General features: G+C 46.6%; 2 protein-coding genes across 2 annotated transcripts in view; both read right to left on the bottom strand.

Annotated features, from left to right (window-relative positions):
• Window positions 1-1,414: 1,414 nt before the first annotated feature.
• LOC311328162 (uncharacterized protein) lies at window positions 1,415-3,397 on the bottom strand. The gene is made up of 8 exons (XM_084462177.1): window positions 3,177-3,397; window positions 2,998-3,087; window positions 2,757-2,868; window positions 2,576-2,647; window positions 2,236-2,462; window positions 1,984-2,143; window positions 1,801-1,895; window positions 1,415-1,705 (listed from the first exon to the last, which is right to left on the bottom strand). The coding sequence occupies exons 3-8, from the start codon at window positions 2,782-2,784 to the stop codon at window positions 1,580-1,582; spliced, it is 708 nt and encodes a 235-aa protein (XP_084318303.1). The 5' UTR covers window positions 2,785-2,868; window positions 2,998-3,087; window positions 3,177-3,397; the 3' UTR covers window positions 1,415-1,579.
• Window positions 3,398-21,757: 18,360 nt separating this feature from the next.
• The window catches only part of LOC311328158 (uncharacterized protein), a gene marked incomplete at its 3' end in the record, with an annotated part of 38,537 nt that continues 32,878 nt past the window's right edge, over window positions 21,758-27,416 (bottom strand). The window contains exons 9-10 of the mRNA XM_084462174.1: window positions 22,602-22,779; window positions 21,758-21,832 (exon numbers count right to left, since the gene is read on the bottom strand). Of these exons, the coding sequence (XP_084318300.1) occupies window positions 21,758-21,832; window positions 22,602-22,779 (253 nt within the window). The remainder of the gene's footprint in view (window positions 21,833-22,601; window positions 22,780-27,416) is intronic.

The raw sequence follows: 27,416 nt of genomic DNA on the forward strand, positions 1-27,416 counted from the left end.
GCAGTCCCCTGGAGCAGACAGGTTCAGAGGCAGGGTTCTGAAGGAGTGTGCTGTACAGCTGGGAGTCCAGCTCACCCAGCTATTCCAGCTGGTTTAAACACAGGCTTTGTCTCAGCAGCTTCCCACCATCATCCCCTCATGCCAAGACTATGAACGATGGACCCTGAATCAGACCCATGGATAATGGACAGTGGATCATGGATCATCTCAATCCAGCTCACCCAGAATCTCCAGCCTGTCCCTTTTCCCTTGACTACCCTGCAACCTTTCACCCCCGACTACACACCAACACACACACACACACACTATAACTGATACTTAAACAATGTTACACAAACACACCAGTACTTTAACAATGTTATTATTATCAAGGGATATGATAGGCTGTTTCTGAGCCAGGGAGAGCACATTTGGAGTTTGTCTGTTAAATAATTGTCTGTTCAAAGTTATCTTTAGAGTGCATTACACGAACGCCAGACTGGCAAAAATATACCCAGAGACTGATGACACTTGTAATCGGTGACTTTATTTACCCCCTGTGAGAGGCTGTTTCTGAGCCAGGGAGGGAACACGCTTGGGGTTTCTAACAGCACAGCTAATGCTCAGCCGATAGCACCAAGCTAAAGCAGAATGGAAACCTGACGCGAGGTTATGTTCCAACAAAGGTCCCCCCTCCATGTCGATAGTCAAACTTTAGCTTTCAGTCACGTAACGTTTACCCTACTAACACACGCAGGTTGCGCAAACGTTCGACATACGGCCGCTATAGGTGACGATTCGTGCGCGCCGCGTGCGGAAATTACGCGGCCATTTACGGAAACGCGAGATCTGCCGTTTAGTAGCCGCTACGTAAGAACGACACGTCATTCCGAAGTTGCGGCCGCGTGCAAAGAACGCACGTGATCACGTGGGCAGGAACCTCCGTTATAAACTCACCTGGCTGACACTAGATTAACAGGTATTTATATGACTTGGTCTGCACGTCTTTTTCGCACGGTGCAAATACGGTGCGGCCGCGTGCAAAAAACGTGGGCAGGAACTTCCGTCATAAACTCACTTGGCTGACACTAGATTTACAGGTATTTATATGACTTGGTCTGCACGTCTTTTTCGCACGGTGCAAATATGGTCACTTACTTACTAAACCCTGACCACTGGCTATATTTAGCATTTGCAGTACCACTGGCTATATTTAGCATTTACCAGTACAAAAACGAATTAATGCTATATGGGGATATAGCAGCAAGCATTATGATACAAACCAATATAAGACTGAACAGTTTAGAACATTTTATTACACAAAGTACATTACAAATTAAAAGTATACATATTTACAAGGATGAGGTTTACGGTCTGTCACATTACGCATAGCCAGAAAAGCAAAAAAAAGCATGTACAAGCTCTGGCTAGCAACCCATTATCTGACAATTGCAAAAGTTCTAAAAACAAAAATGAAACCAGACCGGGAACAGACCGTTGTATCCCACAAAAAAAAGGTTAAAATTTACAAAAACTATTTACAAAAAAGGCATCCATCCTGGCAGGCTGGAAAGGCAGGTTTAGGGAGACGGGCTGGGGGTCACCCACATCTGAATCGAGGGTCTGGGCAGAAGAGGTCATCCTCATCTGAATACTCCACTGTGGTCAGGGCTGGAGCTGCGGTCAGGGGCTGGGCTGGGGAGGTCAGCTGGGCTGGAGCAGATGCCTAAGGACATAATGAAATGGCTGTAAAAGCAAGTCGCATGCGTTCATTGGAAGCGTGCCATGTCACTGGATACGAGACTGCCTGACATCACATACCTTTTTGCATCGAGCAGGGGCATGTTTCAGCATCTCCTGCAGCTGGGCAGACACCTCCGTCACAGTGGTGCTTGGCTTACAGGCCATAACTGCACCTTTTAACCAAAAAGGGAATGGTTTCAATGCACATGGCATGAAGCAAAGACAATGTATTATTTTGCGAAAATATGAACAATCCCTTACGTAAAATAACATTGTAGAGGGTCATATTCTTCAGAGGCTTCTTCCCCCTCTTCCCATGGACGCTGTAGACACACCACACTCTGTGTATGGCAATGGCTGACAGCACCCGCCGGACCACATCTGGCAGATCTTTGCCGCCAATGGAACTCAGATATCGTGTCTGCAAAACATAAAGACAATCATTTACTTTTACATTTCCTTAACACTTCTCTGCAAAAATAAGGAACAAAGTTCTGCCTTGAAGTTACTCACCATCTTCCTTTGATGATCCTTGTCCTTCAGCTGCTCCTCCAAGACCAGCAGCTCCTCCTCCGTTTTAGCAGGGTGCAGGTCATCCAGTACTGCTCCCCGATAGCTGTCTGCAGACTCGCCGGACAGTCTCTGCTCCAGTCTCTGCTCCAGCCTCATCATTGTCTGTGCCATCTCCCTCAGACTCTGCATGACGCTGGAGAACTGCTGACACATCATCCTCTGGAAGTCTGGATATTAAACACAGATGTGGCTATAAGTAATTGTACGGTCCCATAATGGATATTCAGCTCAAAGTATATCCCTACATGCAGCATGAAGTAGTTCACAAAATTCAGCATACCAGCATCTGCAGAGCTTGATGGCAACACTGCTGGAGCTGTTGGTCTCACAGGCGATGGCATCAGAGAACTACCTGAAAACCAGAGGATAAAGGGATGAGCAGGAAACTATGGTGCTGGCGGCGTAGTGATTCTGGCATAAGGGGAAGAATCAACTCGACATGAGACATGTCAGACCCTGACCTGGCCGGGGTGCTAATCGCTGATGCATGCTGCTCGTGCCTGGACGTCTGAAGGGCTGAAGGGCCTGGGCTCACAGCGCCTTGGCTCAAAGGACCCGGGCGATGAACATCTACTGCCGAGTAGTGAGATGTGAGATGAGCGAATTAGTGAACTGAGTACATGAGTCTTCAGACAGTCCTGAGTTAACTGTAAGTGTGCAAATATGCATAGACATTTCACCAACACAAACATGCATGGATACCTGCATTGATAACTGGCAGAGCAGGCCTTCCGGCTCTGGCACCTGGCATAGCTGGTCTGGTGTGAGTTCTGCCGACCGGCTGCCTGGGCACTGGAACATATAGTAGAGGTAAATTAGCTCAGATTAGTCAACTCAAGTAGTACTCTTTTGGGACTGTTGAATGCACTTTATTATATTACCTTCGTCACTGGAGTCATAGCGTGTGTTGAGCTGTCTCTTCCTTGTGTCTTGGGAGTTAATCCATTGATGACTGCTGCTCAAACACCTTCGCCAAGGCACTGGCTACTTCATAATGCTCTGTGTGTTCCTCAGCAGAGACAGAGGTTGTCATGGCTCCTCTTGATGTGCTTGTGGAGGTAGATCTGGGAGGTATAGGAGAATGGGCACTCAGAGCAGGAGAACACCCAAGTCTTGCACAGCAATGAGAGAGACCATTAAAAAGGATTATCTCACCTGTAGTACAAGTTCAAATATAGAGTGATTATACGTCATTGTAAATGAGAGCTTACTCTCAATTGATTCACGAGGTTAAATAAAGATTGAATGAATATGTAGCTAGTGGGGGGTTACAACCACACAACTGTGGAGAGAGAATGAGACACTTGGTTCCCTCCTCTACTGGTGTTCATGGCCATGGCCACACACCTGGAATACTCCAACCCTGATTTAAAGGCATAAAAGTGGGGAACACATCCTGGCGTCAGTGATGCGTCTTATGAATCTCACATGTCTACCGCTAACTCAATATCAATATTCCCATTTGTTTATCCCGTCTTTGGAAACGTATGTGCATTTGTACTTACGTGTGCCTGCCTATATTGATGATCAGGTGTTTCTCCACCTAAGGGCTGGCCAGACAGAACCATCAGAGACCATTGGGCTGAGCTGAGGAGAGAGCGACATGTTAGAGTGTGTGTGCATATGTATATGGTGCTCTTCTGTTAATACTCATGAGGGCATTCAACTGAACAAGACTCACAGAGCCTGTGGTGCTGTCCCAGGACTGCCCCTGGCCACGCCTGTCCCCGTCTTAGCGCCTCTTCCTGCCCCGCTCACCTGCTTCTTGCTCAGTTCAAACAAGAACTGGGAGGTTGGCAACTGAGAGCATGGGAGGGGAGAGAGGGAGAGAGAGAGAGAGAGTGGGTGGGTGACCCTCTCGTTGGCTGACATGCACACTCCACAGGACCACGTGCCAAAAGCCAAGATGGCTGCTATAACAAATCCTGCTAGCTAGCCTAGCTCCGTTGTTGGGGCTTCTAGTGTTCTGTTTACGTTAAAATCGGAAAAATGAATGCCTAAAAACAAACACATACTAACGGTGTCGTGGGTTAATGCGAAATCAATGAGTAAGCTAATTATCACATTTTATTCCAAGCGATGAAACAGTACGAACGTGCAGGAGCTCGCGCGAGCCTGTAATTAGGAAACAATGGCCCACAACAACACTTCATAAAAGTTATAGTGTACACAACTGAAATATTCTCACGTTGCCAAGCCAACATTATAATTTAAGCTACAATTACACAAAAGCGAACGTTTTAACAATAATTGCGAGAGTAATTTTACGTAGGCTACTTAGCTAGCCATGTACAGAAAAAGGCTAATCACGTTAGCTGGCTAGCTAGTTAGCCAACATTGGAAAGAGCATCTGCATATAGATAATCATTACAATAGGGTAGCTTGCACATAACGTTGGTGTTTTACTGGGACGATACCAAAATACATAGTATGTATGTATACATTGAAATTGAGATACTTACATGATCTGTGTTGTCGACACAAAGACTGCACAGTCTGGTCTTTCTCAATAATTTCTGTATCAAACGGAGCGGAAGTTTCCAAGTGTGTCTTCTTCGCTGGGTTTAGTGGCGGATGTGCATACCGCCACCTACTGGCACAGAGTGTGTAACTTGTTTGTCTAGTTATTAAATTGTGTCACCTAAAGTAGCCCAATGCTTTGCATTCTACGTTCACTGCTCAGCGTTCATTGCTCACATTTAGGTTGCAAAATTAGGAGTTTATTCATAGGCATATTTTTTATCATTATTTTTATTAGGCCTAGACTGCAAATCTTTAGTGTTAATATTTACTGTAAATGAGAAATTACACACAAAACAGACATGCAGGATTTCTCCTCATTATTACAATTCTGTAACTGTATGACTTCAAAATGTATTTTAAAACCTAAGTAATTTACAAATGTTCTGACCCACTGTGACACATTTCCAATAAAGTCAGATTGGGACTGTGATCTAACCACATTGTCACGTTATTTAATTACATCGTAGTTACGGATTTAAGCAGCAGTGGCGGCTACGTTCCCTTACAGTGTCCTTGAGGACGGCTATTTTGGTTATTTTGCGACTGAAAAGGCAAGTGTCAGCTAGGTGTCAGCTAGGTCCGCTGCTGGTGACGTCGCAAAGTTACCACAATTACACCAATGTGTCCCGTCAGTTTTACGTACTGTGTTAGTAGGGTAGTTACCTTCAGCTTGCCATCTGTGGCCTTGTAGCTCTAACATTGATAGGCTAGCTAACATTAGTTAGTACTAAACCTTTTGAATCATACGATATCAACATATCATGCAGCTATGAAATTATCTAAAACTCAGCTTGCTAGCAAGTAGGGATGGGCAGTACTCGTTGTTGACGTCAGTACTCGAGTAACCATGGCGAGTAATTGTTTCACTATGAAAAAAAAAAGCTTAGTTATTCATGCACCTGCGCACTGTGCTTTTGGCTACCTGCGTGAGGCTACTCACATCAATCAACATGTCTGCTGCTTGTAAAAGTACAGTCTGGAAATACTTTGAGAAAGAAGGGGAAAACAGTGTGCAGTGCAAAATCTGCAATGTGAAACTTGCTTATCATAAGCAAACCAGCTGAATGCTCAACCACATGCGGTTAAAGCACAACGAAACAATGAATGAGACGACTGGACAACAACCCCGAATCACATCATTTGCTAGCCTGGCTAGCTCACGACGATGCGACGCCAAACGAACGGAAAAGGTAAGTTAAAGAACACAGTATGTCCGCTGTGACGTTTGTTCTATAATAAATGCAATTGGATTGAATGGCTTAAATTGTTGGTTGTTTATTCATATGCAAATTCGCTATAACGAAATACGTGGGGATAATTTCTAAACAGTCGGGCATGTTTACTTAATCGGGCACGTAGCCTACTGACCCTAACCCTAACCCTACTGACCCTAACCCTAACCCTACTGACCCTAACCCTAACCCTACTGACCCTAACCCTAACCCTACTGACCCTAACCCTAACCCTACTGACCCTAACCCTAACCCTACTGTAGGCCTACATCGATGGCCACGGACCTCCCGGATTTATTTTTACGGTAGGCTACAGAACAGCGAGTACTCGTTCATTATGAATATAGAGTACTCGAGTATTACAATAACTGAAAATGCCCATCCCTACTAGCAAGCACTCTATAGATTAGCCTAGTTGGACTGAAACTGAACAAATCAAAACACAGCTAGCTAACGTTAGCATTAGTGAGCTAGCTAGATATAGCATAGTCTACAGACAGGAGCGTTCAGTAGCAGCTAGCGCTCTTGCTGACTAACTAGCTAGCTTCTAAAGGCTTAAGCTAGCCAGCTAACTTTATTCTAGCTATTCTACTGAGCGCCCGTTTGTAGATGCTACAGCCTATCAGAGCTAGCTGTGTTTGGCTTTGTTCCCGCTTTCAGTCCCAGCAGCTTGAACACCACATCATCCCTTACGTGGGCCAATGTTCCCTCAGGGATGGGCAACTGGCGGCACGCTGGCCGCATACGGCCCCCGCCCCCACTCAATGCGTAGCCTCGCGTCTCTCCTCGTAGAGGAGGGCCTGGTATCTATTAGCCTCGCGTCTCTCCTCGTAGAGGAGGGCCTGGTATCTTTTAGCCTCGCGTCTCTCCTCGTAGAGGAGGGCCTGGTATCTATTAGCCTCGCGTCTCTCCTCGTAGAGGAGGGCCTGGTATCTATTAGCCTCGCGTCTCTCCTCGTAGAGGAGGGCCTGGTATCTATTAGCCTCGCGTCTCTCCTCGTAGAGGAGGGCCTGGTATCTATTAGCCTCGCGTCTCTCCTCGTAGAGGAGGGCCTGGTATCTATTAGCCTCGCGTCTCTCCTCGTAGAGGAGGGCCTGGTATCTATTAGCCTCGCGTCTCTCCTCGTAGAGGAGGGTCTGGTATCTATTAGCCTCGCGTCTCTCCTCGTAGAGGAGGGCCTGGTATCTATTAGCCTCGCGTCTCTCCTCGTAGAGGAGGGTCTGGTATCTATTAGCCTCGCGTCTCTCCTCGTAGAGGAGGGCCTGGTATCTATTAGCCTCGCGTCTCTCCTCGTAGAGGAGGGCCTGGTATCTATTAGCCTCGCGTCTCTCCTCGTAGAGGAGGGCCTGGTATCTATTAGCCTCGCGTCTCTCCTCGTAGAGGAGGGCCTGGTATCTATTAGCCTCGCGTCTCTCCTCGTAGAGGAGGGCCTGGTATCTATTAGCCTCGCGTCTCTCCTCGTAGAGGAGGGTCTGGTATCTATTAGCCTCGCGTCTCTCCTCGTAGAGGAGGGCCTGGTATCTATTAGCCTCGCGTCTCTCCTCGTAGAGGAGGGCCTGGTATAGGGCTGCTCGATTATGGCAAAAATCATAATCACGATTATTTTGATTGATATTGAGATCACGATTATTTAACACGATTATTCATTGAATTCTTTTTTTTAATCAAAAGTTTTAACATTTTCTTAACAAATTTTCTTAACAAATCAAATTATTGACTTTGATAACAATTAATTTATTAAATGTTGACAGTGGCTTTTCTTTTTAACAATGTTCTTTGGATTAGATACATTTCTCCCATGGGAGACAAATAGTGAACCTTGACCTTGATAAATAAATTAATAAAAGTGCCAAAACTGATAAATAAAGAAGCTTCAAAGCACCAGCACCACCACAGAAGAAGACTACCTCGGAAAAATAATTTCACTAGGACAGAACGCGTCTAAATAAGTTATTTAATGGTAGCGCCGAGGCTTCAAAACCCAGCATTTGTTAAAATAGACCCTTTTGCTTAGGTGAGTGACGTTTCATGTTTATCTGACACTTGTAAATATGAGCGCCTCTCCTAAATAGGCCGACACCGATTTATTTTGACGGCAAAGTGAATGGAGCGGGAAAGGACTGTTGTCTGCATGAGAGAGCGGAATGGGACAGCGGGACTGAGAAGGGCTGCTTTGAGGGGCAGCTACGACTGCGTAGCAAATTTTACACACCGTGTCAACTTGGTCCAAATCTGTCTCCGCGAACCCATAGTGTTTCCACACCACTGATGTTGTTTTAGCTCTCTTGTCCACCTCTCGTTCTGCTGCCATAATCTTCTTCTTGTCGTGTTTTGTTCGAGAGGAGCATGCGTGCGCCTTGCTTGACAACTCGTCTCGCTTTGAACTAAAGTGTCAAGCGCAGTATAGCTCTGCAGTGTAGGGTGCGCTTGATTTGTGCAAAATCTTTTTATGGCGATTATTTAGTTTTAATGATCGTTGACAGCCCAAATCGTAATCTAAATTAAAATCCGATTAATCGAGCAGCCCTAGCCTGGTATCTATTAGCCTCGCGTCTCTCCTCGTAGAGGAGGGCCTGGTATCTATTAGCCTCGCGTCTCTCCTCGTAGAGGAGGGCCTGGTATCTATTAGCCTCGCGTCTCTCCTCGTAGAGGAGGGCCTGGTATCTATTAGCCTCGCGTCTCTCCTCGTAGAGGAGGGCCTGGTATCTATTAGCCTCGCGTCTCTCCTCGGGGAGGAGGGCCTGGTATCTATTAGCCTCGCGTCTCTCCTCGTAGAGGAGGGCCTGGTATCTATTAGCCTCGCGTCTCTCCTCGTAGAGGAGGGCCTGGTATCTATTAGCATCGCGTCTCTCCTCGTAGAGGAGGGCCTGGTATCTATTAGCCTCGCGTCTCTCCTCGTAGAGGAGGGCCTGGTATCTATTAGCCTCGCGTCTCTCCTCGTAGAGGAGGGCCTGGTATCTATTAGCCTCGCGTCTCTCCTCGTAGAGGAGGGCCTGGTATCTATTAGCCTCGCGTCTCTCCTCGTAGAGGAGGGCCTGGTATCTATTAGCCTCGCGTCTCTCCTCGTAGAGGAGGGCCTGGTATCTATTAGCCTCGCGTCTCTCCTCGTAGAGGAGGGCCTGGTATCTATTAGCCTCGCGTCTCTCCTCGTAGAGGAGGGCCTGGTATCTATTAGCCTCGCGTCTCTCCTCGTAGAGGAGGGCCTGGTATCTATTAGCCTCGCGTCTCTCCTCGTAGAGGAGGGTCTGGTATCTATTAGCCTCGCGTCTCTCCTCGTAGAGGAGGGCCTGGTATCTATTAGCCTCGCGTCTCTCCACGTAGAGGAGGGCCTGGTATCTATTAGCCTCGCGTCTCTCCTCGTAGAGGAGGGCCTGGTATCTATTAGCCTCGCGTCTCTCCTCGTAGAGGAGGGCCTGGTATCTATTAGCCTCGCGTCTCTCCTCGTAGAGGAGGGCCTGGTATCTATTAGCCTCGCGTCTCTCCTCGTAGAGGAGGGCCTGGTATCTATTAGCCTCGCGTCTCTCCACGTAGAGGAGGGCCTGGTATCTATTAGCCTCGCGTCTCTCCTCGTAGAGGAGGGCCTGGTATCTATTAGCCTCGCGTCTCTCCTCGGGGAGGAGGGCCTGGTATCTATTAGCCTCGCGTCTCTCCTCGTAGAGGAGGGCCTGGTATCTATTAGCCTCGCGTCTCTCCTCGTAGAGGAGGGCCTGGTATCTATTAGCCTCGCGTCTCTCCTCGGGGAGAAGAGCCTGGTGTCTATTAGCCTCGCGTCTCTCCTCGTAGAGGAGGGCCTGGGATCTATTAGCCTCGCGTCTCTCCTCGGGGAGGAGGGCCTGGTATCTATTAGCCTCGCGTCTCTCCTCGTAGAGGAGGGCCTGGGATCTATTAGCCTCGCGTCTCTCCTCGGGGAGGAGGGCCTGGTATCTATTAGCCTCGCGTCTCTCCTCGTAGAGGAGGGCCTGGTATCTATTAGCCTCGCGTCTCTCCTCGTAGAGGAGGGCCTGGTATCTATTAGCCTCGCGTCTCTCCTCGTAGAGGAGGGCCTGGTATCTATTAGCCTCGCGTCTCTCCTCGTAGAGGAGGGCCTGGTATCTATTTACTTCACTGCCTTAAGCCCGCCCCATCATCCGGCTCGAGCCTGTAGAGCCCGCCTCCAACATCCGCTTGCTTTATTTTTCCTCGCATCTTCTTTTACAAATTTCGTCGGTGTGATGCCATCGCGAATGTTATCTACTCGAAACTTCACCATGTGCAGCCTTCAGTAAAAACATTACAACAACTGTTCTTCTTCCGGTCCAGACCGGATGATTATGCGATGCGTCATCGCGCTTCCGCTCTAGACCGGTGAAACAACACCGAGCGAGAAAGACCCCAGACTGTCTAGAGCTCGCGAGTCAATTTCCAAATATCAATACATTTCACCTGCTTTCCAAATATCAGTTTTTTGTCATTGACGGCATTTGTCCACATTTGAACCGTAGTCTACTGTCTACCGATAGAGGGCGCAAGAGCGCTGTAGCCCAGTACTGTTTCCTCTGGGTTTGCACTCTGCCGGCCTCCGTGACGACACCACCAACACCATGGATGACCAACACGCGACGAATACAAACATGAGCGGCCAAAAACTCACTCTCACTCTCAATGGCCAGCATGTTTGGGAACATTTACATCTGCGAGAGCAGCTTCTCAACAATGAAGCACATCAAGTCAAAAGTGAGAAACAGGCTGACAGATGAAACTCTGTTCCAGCTCATGCAGATTGATGCACAAACATTGACATTGAGTCCATTGTAGGCCAGCAGGAGAGGCCGCAAGTATCTCATTAACACAGAACTTTATACTGATTCACCTGTGGGTGAAGGTTAATGGCTTTTGAGATGAATGCATGCTTATTGGAAACACGTCATGGTATGAGATGGCAGAGTAAAAATGCACTATGAACATGAATATTAGTTGGTGCACTTAGTGTCAGTGTTAACATTTGTACATCATTTTTGAGACACCGTTGCACTGAAATAATGGTAGGCTATACCACTCAGGAGTGTGAATGTTTTGTGCAGAGTTCATTAAATGAATAGAAGCATTAGCCTAAGTCCTACTAAATCCATTTATATATGAAAAATTGAAAGTCCATCCAATAAACTTTGATTACAGGCATATATTTAGTTCTTTTCATTAATGTAGTAACTATAATTGGCTAATTGAGTGATGGGGTTACAATTTCCCACTGGTAGAAGTGCATGATTAGGTTGTCCTCAGACGGTCCTCCATGCCTGCTCTAGGTTGTCCTCAGACGGTCCTCCATGCCTGCTCTAGGTTGTCCTCAGACGGTCCTCCATGCCTGCTCTAGGTTGTCCTCAGACGGTCCTCCATGCCTGCTCTAGGTTGTCCTCAGACGTTCCTCCATGCCTGCTCTAGGTTGTCCTCAGACGTTCCTCCATGCCTGCTCTAGGTTGTCCTCAGACGTTCCTCCATGCCTGCTCTAGGTTGTCCTCAGACGTTCCTCCATGCCTGCTCTAGGTTGTCCTCAGACGGTCCTCCATGCCTGCTCTAGGTTGTCCTCAGACGGTCCTCCATGCCTGCTCTAGGTTGTCCTCAGACGGTCCTCCATGCCTGCTCTAGGTTGTCCTCAGACGGTCCTCCATGTCCCAGAGCGTTCCAATGTGCTCCGTCTAGATCAGAGCGCTTCGTGTCTGACCTGTAGCTTGTCTATGTGTTCAAACAAAAACTACCTTTGGGAGAGGTGGACAAGTAGACTACTCTAAATAAAGGCCTCATTTTAAGATGAATGAATTCAATGCCTTTTAAGACTTTAATTTTTACAATTGTTAAGACAGTTTCGGTGCGTACAAAAGCATTACACATACATTTCATACATTTCATATCCTAGTTGCCTTACATGTCTTTAACATCATACCTAGAAATTTAATATAGCTTTTCTTTTTTTTTCTTCTTTTTTTATATTTATAGTTTTTATTGTTTTGACAACAAACACAGCTCGCAAGGTGACAACAAGCTTTCAAACAAAGCACACAACGATCAGCGACACAAAACAAGCGACAAACCCACAAAACAACGACAACCACATGCTCACAATACACAATAAGCAACAAACAAAAACAGGACAGCTACATTGCAATGCACAAAGCATAAGACAACAAGAACAGACACCTAACCAACAACAACACAAAAGACAGCGATGAAAACAACGACAATCACAATGATCTAGAGGAGGGGGGGGGGGGGCACAGTGCATACGTTTCCTGATTGCTCTACCTATCCACACAGATCATCAGTCTGGGAATTAGTACTATTTATAAGAGGGAGGATATTGGATTGTGTAGTGTTGAATACTGCTTATGTAGGGAAAAATACCTATGTTCTTGTGAATGTAGGAACAGCCTTAGTGTGTCCCAGAGCTCGCTAGTGTCCTGGTCTATGTCCCTGAGGATGGACGTGGCCTTTTCCATACTTAGAAGATGGAGGAAGTCCTCTAGCCACCTGTTTCTAGAGAAACAGCCTGGTTTTCTCACTTTCCAATTCATTAATATCAGCCGCTTGGCTGCGAGGCATGCAAGGGCAATCATTTTTTGATGTTTGACGTTTTGTATGTATTGTTTGACAGACAGACAGACAGACAGACAAGTGAAAGCATAACCTTCCTCCCCCACAGGAATGGCAGAGGTAAAAATGATGATAATTAACACTTTTCTAACTATATGAGCCATTATTACATTATGAGCTGTTATGAGCGGCCCCAGTAAGGCTCATAATGTAATTACATTAGTATTTAGTAATATTACACTATGAGCTCTTATTACATTATGCGCAAATCAGTTATTACGTTATGAGCGCATGGTTTTATTACATTATGAGCTGAGTATTACATTATGAACTTTTGTTAGTTTATAATGTAATAAGTTATTACATTATGAGCCGTTATTAAATTATGAGCCTTTATTACATTATGAGTTGCTACACAATTACAAGGAGCTACAATTGTATTGTAAGATTTGTATTGTAATACAAATGTATTAATAGTAAGTGAGCTGTCATCTCTGCTGTAGAGAATGTGGAACCAGGTTATATTTACTCTGCAGACCTGGGTGTTATTGGTATGGATCTGCATAATGCTGTGTCATGCATATATTGTTGACACTGAGGACACTAAACTAACACAACTAACACCAACTTGAGAGACTAGCGTTGCACAGCCCAGATAGGAGAAGGTCAAAGGTGATGATGATGACAGCAGCAAGCCACGCACTCCAATTCCTGGCGTTTCATGTTAATCTGTTCGTTTTACTATGTCAAAGTATCTTGCAATCAAACCTGATCATTTACAGTTATGATCGGAGAGCGCTTTTTGACATCCGTGCCACAATGGAGGAAAACCTCGTTTGGTGCGAGGATCAACAAACACAGGCGAATAACCACCTATTGCCTACCTTTGTTATTCCTTTCGGGCCCTGGAGTAACGTTAACTTTACTGACCGACGGATTCACCGGAGAGGTGGAGGTAGACGGCGAGGACATCGTGCGGGTCGAGCGGTGAAACTTTCTCCAAAGACAATCCATCTGTCCCCTAGACCTGGACCAGGTCCATCTGTCCCCCCGGTCCCATCCAGCCCCCAACCAAGAACACCTACCTCGTCTGCGAGGGAAGTTACGGTGAAAGTCGGGCTTCTCAATGCCAGATCGGTTAAGGAGAAAACATCCGTTCTGTCTGAGTTAATTTCCAAACAACAACTGTAATTCTTCGCAATCACGGAATCATGGCAAATCCCTGGGGATTATTCTTCTCTCAATGAACTGTGCGTGATTTTTTTTACCAACCAACTTCTGCCATAACCACGCCCCCGCGAGTTTTCATTGGTTAGGGTTAGGGTTAGGGATAGGGATAGGGATAGGGATAGGGATAGGGATAGGGTTAGGGATAGGGTTAGGGATAGGGTTAGGGTTAGGGTTAGGGATAGGGATAGGGTTAGGGATAGGGATAGGGTTAGGGTTAGGGTTAGGGTTAGGGATAGGGATAGGGTTAGGGATAGGGATAGGGTTAGGGTTAGGGATAGGGATAGGGATAGGGTTAGGGATAGGGATAGGGATAGGGATAGGGTTAGGGATAGGGATAGGGATAGGGATAGGGTTAGGGATAGGGATAGGGATAGGGATAGGGTTAGGGATAGGGTTAGGGTTAGGGATAGGGATAGGGATAGGGTTAGGGATAGGGATAGGGATAGGGTTAGGGTTAGGGATAGGGATAGGGATAGGGATAGGGATAGGGATAGGGTTAGGGATAGGGATAGGGTTAGGGTTAGGGATAGGGATAGGGATAGGGATAGGGATAGGGATAGGGATAGGGTTAGGATTAGGGTTGTCCAATGAAAACTCGCGGGGGCGTGGTTATGGCAGAAGTTTGTTGGTAAAAAAAAAGCACGCTGCCCAGCTGGCTGGAGTTACCACAGCAACCCAAGACGCGGAAAGACTGGAGGGGGCGTGGCCTTCATGCACAAGGACAAATACAGCTGTTCTGTGTTGAACTGCCTCACATACTCCCGTTTTGAAGCTCTTCTGGTAAAAGTGGGCATGTCTGACCCCCTCCTGGTTCTGACCATCTACCGCCCAACGGACAGCAAGTCTTTCAAAGAGAGTAAGAATTTTCCAACTCAATTCTCAGACCTCCTCAGTGAAATCATTCCCAGCCATGACAGAGTGCTGATCTTGGGAGACTTCAACATCCACGTTGATAATCCCACAAGGAGCTTTGAGGGAGAATTTATGGACCTGATAGACTCTTTTGGTCTCACCCAACATGTTTCTGTCCCAACCCATAAAAAAGGTCACACCTTAGATCTTGTCCTCTCTGTCAATCTCCCTGTCAGCAATGTGGAAACCATGACAGCCCATACTGACTGTGACCATTATGCTGTGGTATTTCAATCCTCTCTGTCTCAGCCCTCCACTAACATTCAATGTCCTGCACGCCTCTCACGGTTTATCAGCGCCCAGACACCTGCTAAGTTTTCCTCTGCTTTTGCTGCCGCCCAAAACACCAGGGCAGGTGAGGTGCTGTCATCAGACCCAGAGGAGCTAATGTCCGTGTTCAACTCCACCTGCCGTTCTGTTCTGGACTCTATTGCCCCTCTCAAGATGAAAGAGCCCAAACCCAAGGCTGTGGCTTGGCTAAATGAGACCACCAGAGCAGAGAGGAGAGCATGGAGACAGGCTGAGCGGAGGTGGAAGAAAGATGGCCTGCAGGTCTCTCTCGAGATACTGAGGGACAGACAGAAGAGCTACCACAGGGTGGTTAAAGCAGAGAGAGCCAAGTACTTTGCTAGTCTAATTGCAAATGCTCCAAACTCCAGAATTTTATTCAGAACCATCAATTCTGTTGTTTGCCCTCCTACTACTGCTATCCAGGATGCATCCCCTACAAAGTGTGATGAGTTTCTGTCCTTTTTCTCAGAAAAGGTCGACAACATCAGAAGAAACATCCCACCCTCCACCCGGGACCTAGCTGTTACTCTGAGATGCTCATCCACCTTCTCCGTGTTCAGCTCCATCTCCCTCTCATCCCTCTCCAAGATGGCCGCCGCTTTGAGACCAGCCACGTCCCCTCATGACCCCGTCCCTGCCCCCCTCCTTAAGGAGGTTTTTGAGGCAGTTGGTCCTCACATCCTGTCCATCATCAACTGCTCCCTGGCCACAGGTATCGTTCCATCATGCCTAAAAGAAGCGGTGGTCCAGCCCCTTCTTAAGAAAGCCAGCCTAGATCCCACTATCCCCAGCAACTACAGACCCATTTTAAAATTACCATTTCTGTCAAAGCTGTTGGAAAAGGCCATTCTCAGTCAACTGCAGCCTTATCTCCAACACAACAACATACTGGAGAAATTCCAGTCCAGATTTAGGGCCGGCCACAGCACCGAGTCTGCCCTCTTGAAGGTGTTAAACGACCTACTCCTCATCGTTGACTCAGGGAAATGTGCTGCACTGGTTCTCCTGGATCTCAGTGCAGCATTTGATACTATAGATCACACCATCCTCCTCGACCGCCTCCAACAGGGGGTTGGCATCACCAACACAGCCCTGTCCTGGTTCAAGTCCTACCTCAACAACAGGACCTTTTCAGTGAATATAGCCAACCATTCATCCTGCCGTGTCAACCTCACCTGCGGGGTCCCTCAGGGCTCAATACTGGGTCCCATCCTTTTCTCCATCTACATGCTGTCCCTCAGCCAAGTCATTCATCGCCATAAGATTTCCTTCCATTGCTACGCAGACGATACTCAAATCTATCTTCCACTCAGGGCAGACGATCCCTCTGGGCTGGACCGTCTGAAGGACTGCTTGCGGGACATAAAGGAGTGGATGTCACAAAACTTCCTGCAGCTCAATGACACCAAGAGTGAAATCCTTCTGATCGGCAACCCCACCTCGATCAGTCAGATCAGAAATAATCTAGGAAGTTTGTCCACACTTGAAAAATCCCACGTCAGAAAACTTGGGGTCATATTTGACACAGACCTCAAGTTTGACAAGCAAGTGAGATCTGTGGTGCAATCCTGTTTTTTCCAACTGCGCACAGTATCCAAAATCAAGTCCTTCCTCTCCTCCAGCGACCTATGGAGGGTCGTACTAATGCTCATCTTCTCCAGACTGAACTATTGTAATGCCCTCTATGTTGGGGTCACCGACAAGACCATCTACAGCATGCAGCTAGTCCAAAATGCCGCTGCCAGGCTGGTGACAGGCACTAAGATGAGGGAACACATTTCTTCTGTCCTCTCCTCCCTTCACTGGCTCCCAGTGAAGCGCAGAGTGAAATTCAAGATCCTCACGTATGTCTTCAAAGCCCTCAATGGTCTCGCCCCAGCTTACATCAAAGATCTCCTGGACCAACCTACCAACTTCAGGCCTGGTCGCCGGCTCAGATCTGACAACCAGATGACCCTGAAGGTCCCACGGTCAAAACTTGTCACAAAGGGAGACCGTGCATTCTCTGTGATGCACCTGGGCTATGGAACAAGCGTCCTCTGAACATCAAGTCCGCCACCACCCTGGACTCTTTGAGAGCACAGCTTAAAACGCACCTCTTTGTTACAGATGATCTATAATTTATGTCCTTGTCTTGTGTCTTAAATGTAGTTTCATTTTGTGTCTCTGCAGTCCCTTGTTTTTGTTTGTCTCTTTTTGTACCCGGGCTGCGCCCCGGGCTGATGTAACAGTTGGTTGGGGGGCGCATTATAAATAAAAATAACATAACATAACATAACACTAGACTATTTGGTTAATTTATGTGTATGGCATATTAACATTTGTTTATTGTTGCTGCTGGTATGGTACTGTAGGCCTACGTTGTAGATAGGCGCGGCATAATAGTTTTTCTCCTAGAGCGGCAGAAGTGCACGCGCCCGTCCTGGTCTAGACCCACGTTAGTTTGCCTGCAAGCCGAGGGGTCAGAGAGGCCAGTCCTTCTCTCCTACACACAGTGGCTGAGTACCTGGACTCCCCCTACACCAGGATTCTGTTCACAGACCTCATCTGCTTCTAATACGGTACACACACACACTGCTGAGTCACCTTCATGAACTACAGGTCAACACAACACTGATCTAATGGATTGAAGAATTCCTTCATCACAGGCCTCAGTACGTAGCTGTAATAATTCTAGATGGAGCATCTCCCCATCCTCTTCTGGGTACAGCATCATGGTAACAGAGAGGAGCCGACACTGATCAAGTATGCAGATGACATGACACTGGTGGCCCTGATAAGCAGACATGCCAACTGGTTAGGGGTGAGAAAGAGAGACGGAGGCCTGAGCAGAGAAAAACACACCTGCTGGGGGGGATGCAGGGATTTATTTATTATAAGCTACCAAATGATCATTTATTGGATGATTTTTAGAATGACCCTGGTGCTGGTCACAATCTAACAGAATTACAAGAGCAAAATAAAGTTCAAAGTACAAATTTAGTTCTGTGGCTCAGGAGGTAGAGCAGATCATCCAATGACCGTAGGGTTGGCGGTTCAAATCCCGGCTCCTCCTGTCCACATGTCCAAGTGTCCTTGCGCAAGTACCCCAAATTGCTCCCAATGAGCAGGCTAGCATCTTGCAAGGCAGCTACTGCCATTGGTGTGTGAATGTGTGTATGAATGGTTTAATGAGGCCATTGTAAAGTGCTTTGGATATAAAGTGCTATATGAGTGCAGTCAATTTAACATTATTAACCCATTTAATGCAACGTAGGCTACCAATGATACTGCTCACATTTACAAAGGAAATGAGCAAAAGGGCAGCAGCCCCGCCAGTTACACAACTATTTGATGAGCTGAATTAGCTACTAGCATATATCCTACTCCTACCTGACGCAGTGGTAAGAATAAAACAGTTCACATACAGAGACGAGTCACATCTCCAATTGAATCCATTCCGCTTTCATTGCATGAGAACAGCTAAGTCTCTGAAAATCCATAGCAGGTTTTGCTCGTTACCTCGCTGCGGTTACCTTGCAGTGAGAGAAACACAGCAGGCAAACAGCTGAGTGATCGCCCAAGAGTGGCAGGAAAAATAAATGTAATTTGAGAGATTAGAAAAGTGGGGGGGTAAAGCCTATATTTTGAAATGTGAGGGGGATATGTTCCTGGGCTTTACGACTGTAGGTAGGCTACTTTTGGGGGTTTCAGTTGATCTTCTCTATGGAGGTTTGTGGCTGGCACGCACTTCCACACAGCACTGTGGCAACTTGGCTTTTTCCAAACAGCAGGTCCCAGACTGGGCTTGCGCTGAACTGTGACTAGTGAACTGAGTTTGAACTCAGTTTCGCTTGCTGCTTTTTAACTGACTGTCAATGCCCGTGCATACAGATCCAAACATACATCCACAGTATCAGATTCTAACGCTCCACTGGCTCAATCCCAATGTCCACACTCACAGACTCACAGATTTATTATCTTTCTATGTAAGTCGCTTCAGGCTCTTGACCCCTTCCCCAAAATCAGATCTGCACGAATCACGTAGGTGACCTATTTTGGATTCAAAACAGCAAATTTCACCGAAAAGTGACAATTGTGCATGTCTGGATAAGGAAGGAGCAGTCACTGTCCACATACTCTGAGTATGTCAACACCCTGACCTCCCGGATGGAGGAGAGCTCCTTGGAGCTGAATGTCTCTGAGACTAAAGAAGTGTTCTGCAGGGGGAGCCTCATACCTGACGCCCCAAATGTTCTTCCTCTAGCCCCGAACCTTTTTAGTCCCCCCAAAAACAAAAACACTAGGGAGAAAACAGACACCAAATACCCTCCTTAACATACACAAATCACCCCCTTCAAATCAAGCAGTAAGATGAAGTTCGAGTCAACACACTCACAACAACCCCCCCCCCCCCCCCCCCCACACACACACACAGTAACACAGAACGGCATCAGCTCACATCAAACATCAAGCCCATCTGCCCCCACTGTACAAATTGCCACCCCCAGACCCCACACCCTCTCAAACTCAGCCTCATTGTTATTGATCACAAAATAGGTGTATTCTACCCTAAGAAGCAGAGACCCTCCCCCTAACCACCTGGACTGGGTCCGTGGCCCCGCCCCTCTCACCTTATTCCTCCCTGTAGTCCAAATGGAAAACTTAGCTCACCCAAACACAACATTGAGCAAAACACACTTTGCCCTCCTCCTGCACGTGTACTGTGGGCCCAAAACAAACAGTTCCTTAGAAAACACAAACCCCAACCTCACACACGAGGGCTGTAACAGCACAAACAGAGGAACAAGACGTGCACAAACAGAAAACACATGAACCACCGTCTCCACCTCACCACAGTATGGGCCCCCCTCCCCCACCCCGGGGTCAAGCCCGGCCAGAAAGCGCTCGGTCATCAGGGCCCTGTGCACCACTCTCCACTGTCCTTTTAGGGATGGGGGGCTTATACAGCACCCGCCACCTGAACCTCACACTGCTCCCCCCACCTAGAACCCCCTGCCACTGGTGGAACCCAACCCCCTGCAAGACCCCGACGTTCCTCGCCTTCACACATGCCTCATACAGAGCCCTCCCCCTCACCTGTCTGAGGTCACCAGGCTCCTCCCCCTCACCTGTCTGAGGTCACCAGGGTCATACAGAGACCTCCCCCTCACCTGTCTGAGGTCACCAGGGTCATACAGAGCCCTCCCCCTCACCTGTCTGAGGTCACCAGGGTCATACAGAGCCCTCCGCCTCACCTGTCTGAGGTCACCAGGCTCCTCCCCCTCACCTGTCTGAGGTCACCAGGGTCATACAGAGCCCTCCCCCTCACCTGTCTGAGGTCACCAGGGTCATACAGGGCCCTCCCCCTCACCTGTCTGAGGTCACCAGGGTCATACAGAGCCCTCCCCCTCACCTGTCTGAGGTCACCAGGGTCATACAGAGCCCTCCCCCTCACCTGTCTGAGGTCACCAGGCTCCTCCCCCTCACCTGTCTGAGGTCACCAGGGTCATACAGAGCCCTCCCCCTCACCTGTCTGAGGTCACCAGGGTCATACAGAGCCCTCCCCCTCACCTGTCTGAGGTCACCAGGCTCCTCCCCCTCACCTGTCTGAGGTCACCAGGCTCCTCCCCCTCACCTGTCTGAGGTCACCAGGGTCATACAGAGCCCTCCCCCTCACCTGTCTGAGGTCACCAGGGTCATACAGAGCCCTCCCCCTCACCTGTCTGAGGTCACCAGGCTCCTCCCCCTCACCTGTCTGAGGTCACCAGGGTCATACAGAGCCCTCCCCCTCACCTGTCTGAGGTCACCAGGGTCATACAGAGCCCTCCCCCTCACCTGTCTGAGGTCACCAGGGTCATACAGAGCCCTCCCCCTCACCTGTCTGAGGTCACCAGGGTCATACAGAGCCCTCCCCCTCACCTGTCTGAGGTCACACACACACATTTAAATACACTGGCACTAAACACCAAACACCAGGTTAGAAATCTAGGTGTCATAGTCGACTCTGATCTGAACTTTGAATCTCATGTCAATAACATAACTAGCGTATCTTTCTATCATTTAAGAAACATGGCAAAAGTGCAATCCTTCCTTTCAAAGGCCGACACAAAGACTTATGCATGCATTTATAACCAGCAGACCAAAGAAAACCATCAATCGTCTGCAAATTATACAAAACGCCGCGGCACGAGTCCTTACAAAATCCAGACGGAGGGCTCACATCACACCCGTCCTGAAGGCACTGCATTGGCTACCCGTCAGCTTCAGAATAGACTTCAAGATTCTTCTACTGGTTTATAAATCACTCCACAACCGTGCTCCAAAACATATGACTGACATGCTTGTTAGATATACACCAGCAAGATCCCTGCTGTATGGGTTATGTTCATGTTGTTATAGTGAATGTGAGCTTCTATGCTGCTGTATGGGTTATGTTCATGTTGTTATATTGAATGTGAGCTTCTATGCTGCTGTATGGGTTATGTTCATGTTGTTATATTGAACGTGAGCTTCTATGCTGCTGTATGGGTTATGTTCATGTTGTTATATTGAATGTGAGCTCCTATGCTGCTGTATGGGTTATGTTCATGTTGTTATATTGAATGTGAGCTTCTATGCTGCTGTATGGGTTATGTTCATCAGAATGTATTCATTCTCATCATGATCTGTGTTTCAGGTGACCATCTCATGTGACACACAGGAGTCGATACGTTCAGTTACAACCACTGCTACTTCAGCAGGTTGACATTGTGGAGGTGGAGGACGTGAGCCTGTCTTCTGTGGTGTTCTGAGAGGTCCAACACCTGGGTGTCCCAAGTCAGTGATAGCTTCAGATTAGTCAAAGCATACTAGAGAGAAGTTATGTCCTCTGTTTGAACCGTGCTGATGTTGTTGATTTAGTTCACACTAAAGAGTACATTTTGATGCCACTTAAAGGAGAATGCTCGTTTTTGACAACCTGGACCTTATTTACAGCATATTATAAGACGTTTGACTCACCGAGATAACTTTGTTGTAATTCGGAGGCCTGTAGAAATCCAGCGTGAGCCAAGTATATTCATGTAATGGTGGTGGACGGGGCACTGAGAATGCAGCTTCTAAAAAATATATTTTCTGCCACGAAACAGTTGTTTTCATCAATCTGTCTTTTTGAATCGCTAGTTGTGCTTACATAGAGCGAGGGCTTGTTGTGGTATTTCACATGCCTCTGTAATATGATCTTTAGAAACGTCTTTAGAAACAAAATAGCTTCCTCACTTGCTCCAGCACACATGCACACAGTGTGCTGGAGCAACGCAAGTATCCAAACTCTCTGTTGTAGAATTACTACTTGATACTTCATCATGTACTACAATAAAGGACCCACCCACCACCTACAGTCTGTATATGTCTGTATGTATGCTTTGAGATGATAGTTCCTATTTTGTCAACTCTACTGTATGAACTGTAGTCCAAAGATAATTTCTCAACTTGAATGTTGATGCTCAAAACATCCCTCTTCAAGGACTGAGATGTACAATTACTTAGACATTTAAATCCAATCATTTAACATGTGAATATGCTCAGGGATACAGACCTCAGTTTCTCCAGTTTGCAGTGTGGACTCCCCAGTCCAGCAGAGAGCAGCTTCACTCCTGAATCCTGCAGGTCATTGTTACTCAGGTCTAACTCTCTCAGGTGGGAGGAGTTTGAGCTGAGAGATGAGGCCAGCACTTCACATGAGGCTTCCTTGAGGTCACATCCAGAGAGTCTGAAATTACAAAGTAAACATGTATGACTTTTTGTTCCTTAATGACATGTTAATCTTAATGATATGATTTGTATAATATACACATGTCATATGTAGCCTAAGGCTTAATAAAGGGTACCCAGCTTTCAATAATTCGTAGGCTACCTCATGTCTGGCCAGTGACCTACAACATTCCTAGCCTTCAAACCAATAAGCCAACCTCAAGAGGAGAAGCTTCTCAAACGTTTAATTTGATAGCCTACAGTATACAGCATGTTATATTTTGATAAGGGGGAAATGAACACATACAGCTCAAATTACAGGTTTAAATCTCACTGTTGATGTACAGGCCTAGAGGATGATAGAACAGTCAGCTCTCAGCCCGCTGCATGCTGTAGGCTACATGGACAAATACAGAATATAGTCACTACTGATCACTTTTCAATCATGTGTAGGAGCCTACATGAAATTAATAGTGAAATGAAAGTCCTATGTTGCAAAAAAGGCATTTTTAACTTGTGGCCATCCACAATGATATGAATCGATAACTGACGCAGCTTCTAGGTGATGTGTCCGTTGGTAGCATACGATTTAGAGAAATCAGGAGTAGGCTAGTTTGGGCTAGTTTGCTGCACCACGACAGAGGTGACTGCATTTGCACCTTTTCCAGAATAATAACGAGGAATGAGGGTAGGAAAAATACCTGTTTCCATGGCATTTGTGCTTTCAGAATAACTGATTCAGGTTCACACCTTATGGGCCTCTATACATAGATTACACTTGACCAGTATTGAGTCCTTGATCTTGAGGAGGGAGAAATAGTGTCGGTGTTTCCATGGCAGAGAGCTCCCGTTGTCAGAGCCAGAGACAGAGCTGCCAGCCGTGTAGGCGAGGGATTGTTGATGCATTGCGCACGGGTACTTTCTAACGTGTTACTCCTCACTGGATGTATGTATGGTGCAATGTGAGGAGGTGGAAACATGCCAAGCGCTGAGTTAGCAGTTTTTAAAAGTTATAGTGGGGTCAGCTCCAGCTGGTTCTGACCAGTTAAAGACCGACAATCTATTTTAGAAGATCAGAGAATAGATGGGAGTAAGAATGCCTCACTGACTAAAACTCATTACACATAACATATAGGGGAGACACACAGAGCTCAGTAAAGAGCATTCGTGCAGAGCGAGGTGCACGCGTGATCACACGCAACAACAGAGCAGCAGAGCACGGGAGAACACGAGAGCACTGAGAAACTACCACACAGCTCTCCCAGAGCACGGGAGAACACGAGAGCACTGAGAAACTACCACACAGCTCTCCCAGAGCACGGGAGAACACGAGAGCACTGAGAAACTACCACACAGCTCTCCCAGAGCACGGGAGAACACGAGAGCACTGAGAAACTACCACACAGCTCTCCCAGAGCACGGGAGAACACGAGAGCACTGAGAAACTACCACACAGCTCTCCCAGAGCACGGGAGAACACGAGAGCACTGAGAAACTACCACACAGCTCTCCCAGAGCACGGGAGAACACGAGAGCACTGAGAAACTACCACACAGCTCTCCCAGAGCATTCTGACTAAAAGTGTAACTTCACTCTTCACTTCAGCCTTCTGACAAACACTGCTACACTAGTGGTGAAAAGGAGGCATGTCAGCTATATTGTCTTCCTCTCTCAGACTGAATTATAAACAGACTGACTCATTCTGGAGCTAGGAGAGAGAGTGCTGCTGCATCTTATATGTTTTAGTCATGAGCAGGTTTTTAATTCCTCTAATGAATTCTCAGCATCCATAGAAATGTATGTAAGGCCTTTCCTGATTGGCTGGACACTATGGACCTGAGTCAGCTTGGAGGGTGCTAAGGCTCTTTGGACAGGACATGGACAGTGCCTGAACCTCTGATGTTGGAACTCACAAAACGCAGCGGCACCGTGGTGTCAGCACAGTGGCGGGATCCACCAACGTGTTTTCATGCAGTGTTGCACACTAACCACCAGGAGGCATCGTTGATCAAGAAGCAACTAGTGGCAGCAGAGCGTGTGACAATACTGTTGATTATTGAGGGACTAGTAACTTTAGGCTGGAATGTAGCCTATTCAGCGAAACTATAACTGGCCTATATATAAACTATAATTACATAACATTTGAGATGCACAATGTATGTACATGTATAACAATTGAGAAAGCATCCTATGGTGATGTGAACTTGTGATTCTATTGTGGAATGCAGAAGAGAGACTGATTGGTTGAATGAGGAATTGAATGAATGAGCTGAGGGAGGCCTAGTGTGTCCATAGGAAAGAGACTCTACAAGCCACCATGCTGATGTGAGATGCTGGATTTTGACACAAATGTGAATTTATCTGTTTACCGAATGCGAAAGACGAGCGATGTCAAGTGGGGAGCAAAAAAAGAGCGAGCCAACAGATTCACTAGGCCAGTGGTTATTGGAACAAAACTTCTTTTTTGAATGGGGTTATTCTATAGGCTATTAATTCTACATTAATCTCATAGCAGTGAGCACTGACATGACTGTTTAAATCAACAGCCTAACACTTCTATTAGCCCATCATTGTTGTCAATAGCGTAGCCTAATGGTCCTGTTCCTGTCTCCATGCCCCCACGCTAGTTTAGACCCACTATTCAAATCTCCCTCAAAACCTGTTAAAACAACCTGATGATAGGACAAACAGTACTGTTGATGGGGCCTAGTCAACTCCAATGGGCAGTCTGCATTTGAATCAAGTTTATCCCCAAACAGGGAGGAAGGAACCACATTTATATATATAAACCGTAATTCATCAAGAAAGTATCAACAAATAACACATAACCACACACTGAGATTTCACTCCTAGTTTACAATGAATGATGTAGTGAATGATCTGAGGTAAGCCTGTTTGCTAAAGACAAGAGCCTCTACAAGCCACCATACTGATGTGAGATACTGTATTTTGACACAAATGAGCTAGTGTGAATGTATCTGTTAATCAATAGGCTAGGCCTAAAAGACAACCGCCGAGCACTTAAATGTCAATTTGACTGGACTCAATCGCTATTAGCCTTTATAACGAGTATACTCACTATCATTGTGATTATGAACACTTGGATTAACAATGGCCTATTATCATCGGGGGACCTCATTTCAATGTTGGCAAGCATACAAAGACATTAAATATACAATGAATAAATACTGTAGCACTATAATGCAGTAGTCTATGCTATGAATTTGATCAGAGCTGCTCTTAGCGGGACTGGCTCAGAAGAAATGCATTTAGCCTACAGCTTGACCAACATTTACTGGATGGCTGACCATAGTAGACAGTCAAATAACGTATTAAACAAGCTTAGACTAACGTTTAAAGAAGTAGGCTACCCTACGAAAAGAAGGTATTACAGTATGTTATTTTATTGCCATGCAGGCATGGGTTCTATAACAATTCAACTAAATGTAGGCTACTTTGTTCCTATAGGAACGGGAAATCAGCAATACTTGAAAATGGAATACAAATGCACTTGTTTAAATTAATTCCAATATACTATATTCATGGTTTACAACCATTCGTCTCTTACCTGTACCTAGATAAATAAATAATAAGGTGAACAGTAGCCTAGTAATAATAGGCTATAATATAGTTATCCCAGCAGCGCAGATAGAGATTACAATTAGAACTTGGATGCAATATTACTTTAAAAGCAGTGGATGCGCACCAGACATGGAAGACAAACAGGGATGGAAATGTATTTGTTGATGACTGTTGGCGTTGGTTGAATCCTCCCCCCAGCTCATCAAGTGCATTTGAATATAAACAGCATTGGGAAGGGGGAAGGGCAGTCCAGTTCCTCCTGTGGCTGTCTAGCTCGCTAGCTACGGTCAAGCTGTAGGATAAATGCATTTCTTCTGAGCCAGTCCAGCTAAGCTCTGAGCAACTCTGACATGATCAAATTCATCACATTCCTGGATTAAACAGCTCCAGTAGAGATATTCTACTATAACCAGAGGGCATTACAATATCATTCAAAACTAGATCTATTGACTGCATGACCTGTTAGTCTCTGGCTACCCCCCCCTCGTCCGCTGTGTGCTCACGGAGTCTTGGTGCACGACCCTCTCTCTCCAAACTCATCGATTATGTTGAGTCGCTGCGCTCCCCATGCAGTCTGCCACATAATTAGGGGTAGGATCAGTAGGCTACATCCTCTCCCCCTGTCTGTAAAGCATATTGTGTTGTCTTTGTATATGAAATGAGCTGTAATGATTTAAGTGATCTGACTAATAATCAGTTATTGCAGTGGTATTGAAGTAGGCAGAAACTTCACCTTTTTGTTGTTTTCCATATACTCAGTTTAGGCCACAGTGAACTCTGATAACCTTTTGCCTAGGCCATACACAGTCTGAGGGCAGAGAAGGTCAAGGAAGGTCCTCTGCTGACCAGTTCTTCTGTAAGAGTAAACAGCAGCTGCTAGAACTGGGTAATCAGACATCGGAGACATCTAGAATGTCCGGTCCCCTAGCAACGGGCTAATCTTGACCTGCCTGATCGACAAAAGACTAGATCACTGTACCATTGCAGCCTATCACCATAATCTGAGATGTCACATGACGCCCCCCCTGGTAGAGTGTATTTAAGAACCGCCGGGCTGCTTAGCCGAGGGCAGCT

The sequence above is a fragment of the Borostomias antarcticus genome (assembly GCF_949987555.1).
Source record: "Borostomias antarcticus genome assembly, contig: scaffold_192, whole genome shotgun sequence".
Lineage (NCBI taxonomy): Eukaryota > Metazoa > Chordata > Actinopteri > Stomiiformes > Stomiidae > Borostomias > Borostomias antarcticus.

What these genes read in the sequence shown, in the direction of transcription:
- LOC311328162 (XM_084462177.1), bottom strand. Translation starts at nt 2,784, where the DNA reads ATGCATCAGCGATTAGCACCCCGGCCAG. An exon ending in AGGATCATCAAAGGAAGATG is followed by an intron (nt 2,144 to 2,235) that starts GTGAGTAACTTC and finishes TATGTTTTGCAG; the next exon opens with ACACGATATCTGAGTTCCAT. An exon ending in CCTCTACAATGTTATTTTAC is followed by an intron (nt 1,896 to 1,983) that starts GTAAGGGATTGT and finishes TTTGGTTAAAAG; the next exon opens with GTGCAGTTATGGCCTGTAAG.